Consider the following 3693-nt stretch of genomic DNA (forward strand, 5'->3'; position numbering starts at 1 on the left):
GGGTTGGGGTTGGGCTGGGTGATGGGTTGGGGTTGGGTTGGGTTGGGTTGGGTTGGGGTTGGGTTGGTTTGGGTTGGGTTTGGGTTGGGGTTGGGTTGGGAGATGGGGTTGGGGTTGGGCTGGGTGATGGGTTGGGGTTGGGTTGGGTTGGGGTTGGGAGATGGGTTGGGGTTGGGCTGGGTGATGGGTTGGGGTTGGGTTGGGTTGGGTTGGGTTGGGGTTGGGTTGGTTTGGGTTGGGTTTGGGTTGGGGTTGGGTTGGGAGATGGGGTTGGGGTTGGGCTGGGTGATGGGTTGGGGTTGGGTTGGGTTGGGGTTGGGAGATGGGTTGGGGTTGGGTTGGGGTTGGGTTGGGGTTCGATGGGGGTTGGGTTGGGGTCGCACTTGAGGCTCTTGGAGGTTTTTCCAACCTCAGTGACTCTGATTCTGTGATTCTACTTCTGAAGTCTCAGTGGTTTTGAGGTCACTCTTGCAGTGAAGGACAAGAAGGAACTCACTCTGTTGATGCCATACAAGGAACAGACCCCACTGGTGGGACAACACTGAATAACATGGTTTAGTGTGAAATACTGGTGGTAGGTGGATGGTTGGACTGGATGATCTTGTAGGTCTTTTCCAACTTGGTGATTCTATGATTCTGTGATGCTCCAGCGGTAAATTGGGGGAAAATCCTCAAGAATTCTTAAAGCTGTGTTTTAAATCATCTTTGAGGGCAGATGGGGCCCATGGGTCCCGAACACTGAGCAGGATGGAGAGGAGAAATTCAAGGCTCAGCAGAGTGGTAACACACCCCGACACTCAGACATAATGAACCCATTAGCACTCAACACAGCAATTAATGAAGGACAAGATTTCAAGTTTGCTAATACTCAGTGTGAAGATAACAAGGAGTTTTCCAGGGACTGCAAACAGCATCTTGCGGCCTTCTGAGTGCTGCAGATTTGGAATAAAAGTGTTAATTAAACAGAAAGGGTCTGATTCCCTTCCTGAGACTCATAGCAGAGTGCAGAACGGAATGGAATAGAGAGGGGGAACCCTGTGCTGGAGCTTCTGTGTGCTGGAGGGTCTATGGGGAGAACTCCATCCTGTTGTAGGACCAACATGAAGAGCTGTAGGGCAGCAAGGAGCTGTACAGTGATGAGGAGCTGTAGGGCCACCATGAGGAGGTACAGGGCCATGAGGAGCTCTAAAGCCATGAGGGGCTGTAGGGACACCATGAGGAGCACTAGGGCCATGAGGAGCTGTAGGAACACCATGTGGAGCTGTAGGGCCATGAGGGGCTGTGAGGCCATCACAAGGAGCTGCAGAGCCACCGTGAGCAGATGTGGGGCCATGAGGAGCCATAGGGCCACTATGAGGAGCTGTAGGACCTTGAGGAGCTGTAAGGCCATGAGGAGTTGTAGGGTCATGAGGGACTGTAGAGACATGAGGAAATGTTGGGCCATGAGGATTTGCAGGGCCATGAGGAGTTGTAGAGCCATCACAAGGAGCTGTAAGGCCACCACAAGGAGCTGTAGGACCATGAGGAGCTGCAGGGCCACAAGCCCAACCCTCAGCCCACTCCGAATGCAGAATGGACCTTGCTGCAGTTTCCCCACTGCTCAATGACAATTTAATTGCTACATTAAAAAAGGTGTTAAACACAACAGCCCAGGCAGGTGCAATCCTCATTCTTTATAAAACAATGGGGAAAAAAGCGAGCAATCCACACTGGCTTGCAGGGAAAAGCAGCTCATAGCCAAGTTTTAATGTCACATAATGATTTGTGCTCCTCTCAGACATGCATGTCTGACAGCTAATTTTAAAGCCTGATTATGACAACCTTAGGAGGATTAGGAGTTCACCCAGCCCATGCTGTGGTTCCACAGAGGGCTGGGATTTTAATAAAAAGCAATAGCAAGCGTAGGAGCTCCAGCTCCTATTAAAATTGCTGATTAAATGCCTCACACCACCCCAGAAATCTCAACCCCACGGATCCTACAGTGCAAAATTGCACTGAATTGCACAAATTTTTATCCTAAGGGTGATGGGGAATGAGGGGAGGTGAGGATGAAAGCTCTGTGCTGAGTTCTGCACCATTCACCCTAGGAGCATGACTGCAGGAATGTGATGCTTTGCTGATGATGCCCATGGAAAGCTCTTAAGGTCTGGAGCACAGCGCTGTGGGAATGGCTGAGAGAACTGGGATGGGTCAGTGTGGAGCTCAGGGGAGACCTTATAGCCCTACAACTCCTGAAAGGAGGTTGTGGTGGGGGGAGGGATCAGCTCCCATGTAACAGAAACAGAGGAGCTGGAAGGCCATGAAAGGCTGTAGGGTCATGAGGGGCTGTAGGGCCAAAAGGGGCTGTAGAGCCACGAGGGGCTATAGGGCCATGAGGGGCTATAGGGCCATGAGGGGCTGTAGGGCCATGAGGGGCTATAGGGCCATGAGGGCTTTTAGGGCCATGAAGGCTGTAGGGCCATGAGGGGCTGTAGGGCCATGAGGGCTTTTAGGGCCATGAAGGCTATAGGGCCATGAGGGCTTTTAGGGCCATGAAGGCTGTAGGGCCATGAGGGGCTATAGGGCCATGAGGGGCTGTAGGGCCATGAGGGGCTGTAGGCTCATGAGGGGCTGTAGGGCCATGAGGAGATGTAGGGTCATGAGGGGCTGTAGGGCCATGAGGAGCTGTAGGGCCATGAGGGGCTGTAGGGCCATGAGGAGCTGCAGGACCATGAGGGCTGTAGGGCCAAGAGGGGCTGTAGGACCCCATTTCCCATTTCCCCATTCCTGTCCTCACCCCTTTGCTTCCATCATTACCACCAAGGCTCCTCACCACCTTCTTCATCCCACTCTTTTCCCCCAAATCCTTTCCTACTGCGGTACCTGCAGCTCAGCTCTTGTTCCCCTTGATTTTAAGGGAGGAATCTCAACTGCAGCAGCACAACAGGGAGGAAAATCACATCCAGGCATGTGCTGAACTGCAAGGGAAAACTGCTGAGTGACAGCTCAGCTTCTACCAGTTACACTCCAACATTTTAAAAAGCCTCACCATTTGGGCCGCTGAAATTAGGATGCAGAGCCCACTTCCCATGTTGGGGTTACAGCCCCTGCTACACAGAATGACAGGGACACCCCTTTTCCAAAAGAAAGACTTCCCGACACCCAAACCTCGTGTTGATAGGAGAGCAGACACGCTGGGATGGATATTTCACCCACGTGAGATGCTCTGCAGCCTCGCAGAGGGTCACTGAACATCAGAACTAAACCCTCCAGCACAAAACGACTGAGAAAAACCCCAGAAGAAAAGGTTTATTTACTGAATGCTGCAGAAGAAGCCTGATAGGTTCTGTTCTCGGTCCCAGTGTCCACTGGGAGGTGGAAGGTGCCCTCTGTGGCACAGGAGGAGGAGGTCTGTGGCCAGGCTTGCTTCATCAGAAGTGTAGCTTGAGTGAGAAAGAAGAGAAACATTAGAGCAAGGAAGACATGGCCACCCCCATTCATGGCCCACTGCAACCGCTTTGCTGCCCTCCTTTTTTTCCCTCTCTTAGGACAAATTCATGTAGGAATTTCATACTGGGGTATCCCATGGTGGCATGGTTTGTGCAGTGTGTTGTAGTGAACTCATCACCTCTTCCATATAACCTCCTCCACAAAACCCATCACCTCCTCCACAAAACCCATCACCTCTTCCACAAAACCCATCACCTCCTCCAC

The 3693-nt window shown here is 52.1% G+C and overlaps 1 protein-coding gene across 1 annotated transcript in view; it reads right to left on the minus strand.

The window, feature by feature from the left end:
• Positions 1 to 323: 323 nt before the first annotated feature.
• The window catches only part of LOC122169926 (protein FAM168A-like), a 66417-nt gene continuing 63047 nt past the window's right edge, over positions 324 to 3693 (minus strand). The window contains exon 3 of the mRNA XM_042836446.1: positions 324 to 3422. Coding sequence (XP_042692380.1) covers positions 3289 to 3422 — 134 coding nt within the window. The 3' untranslated portion in view covers positions 324 to 3288. The remainder of the gene's footprint in view (positions 3423 to 3693) is intronic.

The sequence above is a fragment of the Centrocercus urophasianus genome, unplaced genomic scaffold (assembly GCF_019232065.1).
Source record: "Centrocercus urophasianus isolate 14NV4802_14NV808 unplaced genomic scaffold, USGS_Curo_1.0 seq_600, whole genome shotgun sequence".
In the NCBI taxonomy this organism is placed as follows: Eukaryota; Metazoa; Chordata; class Aves; order Galliformes; family Phasianidae; genus Centrocercus; species Centrocercus urophasianus.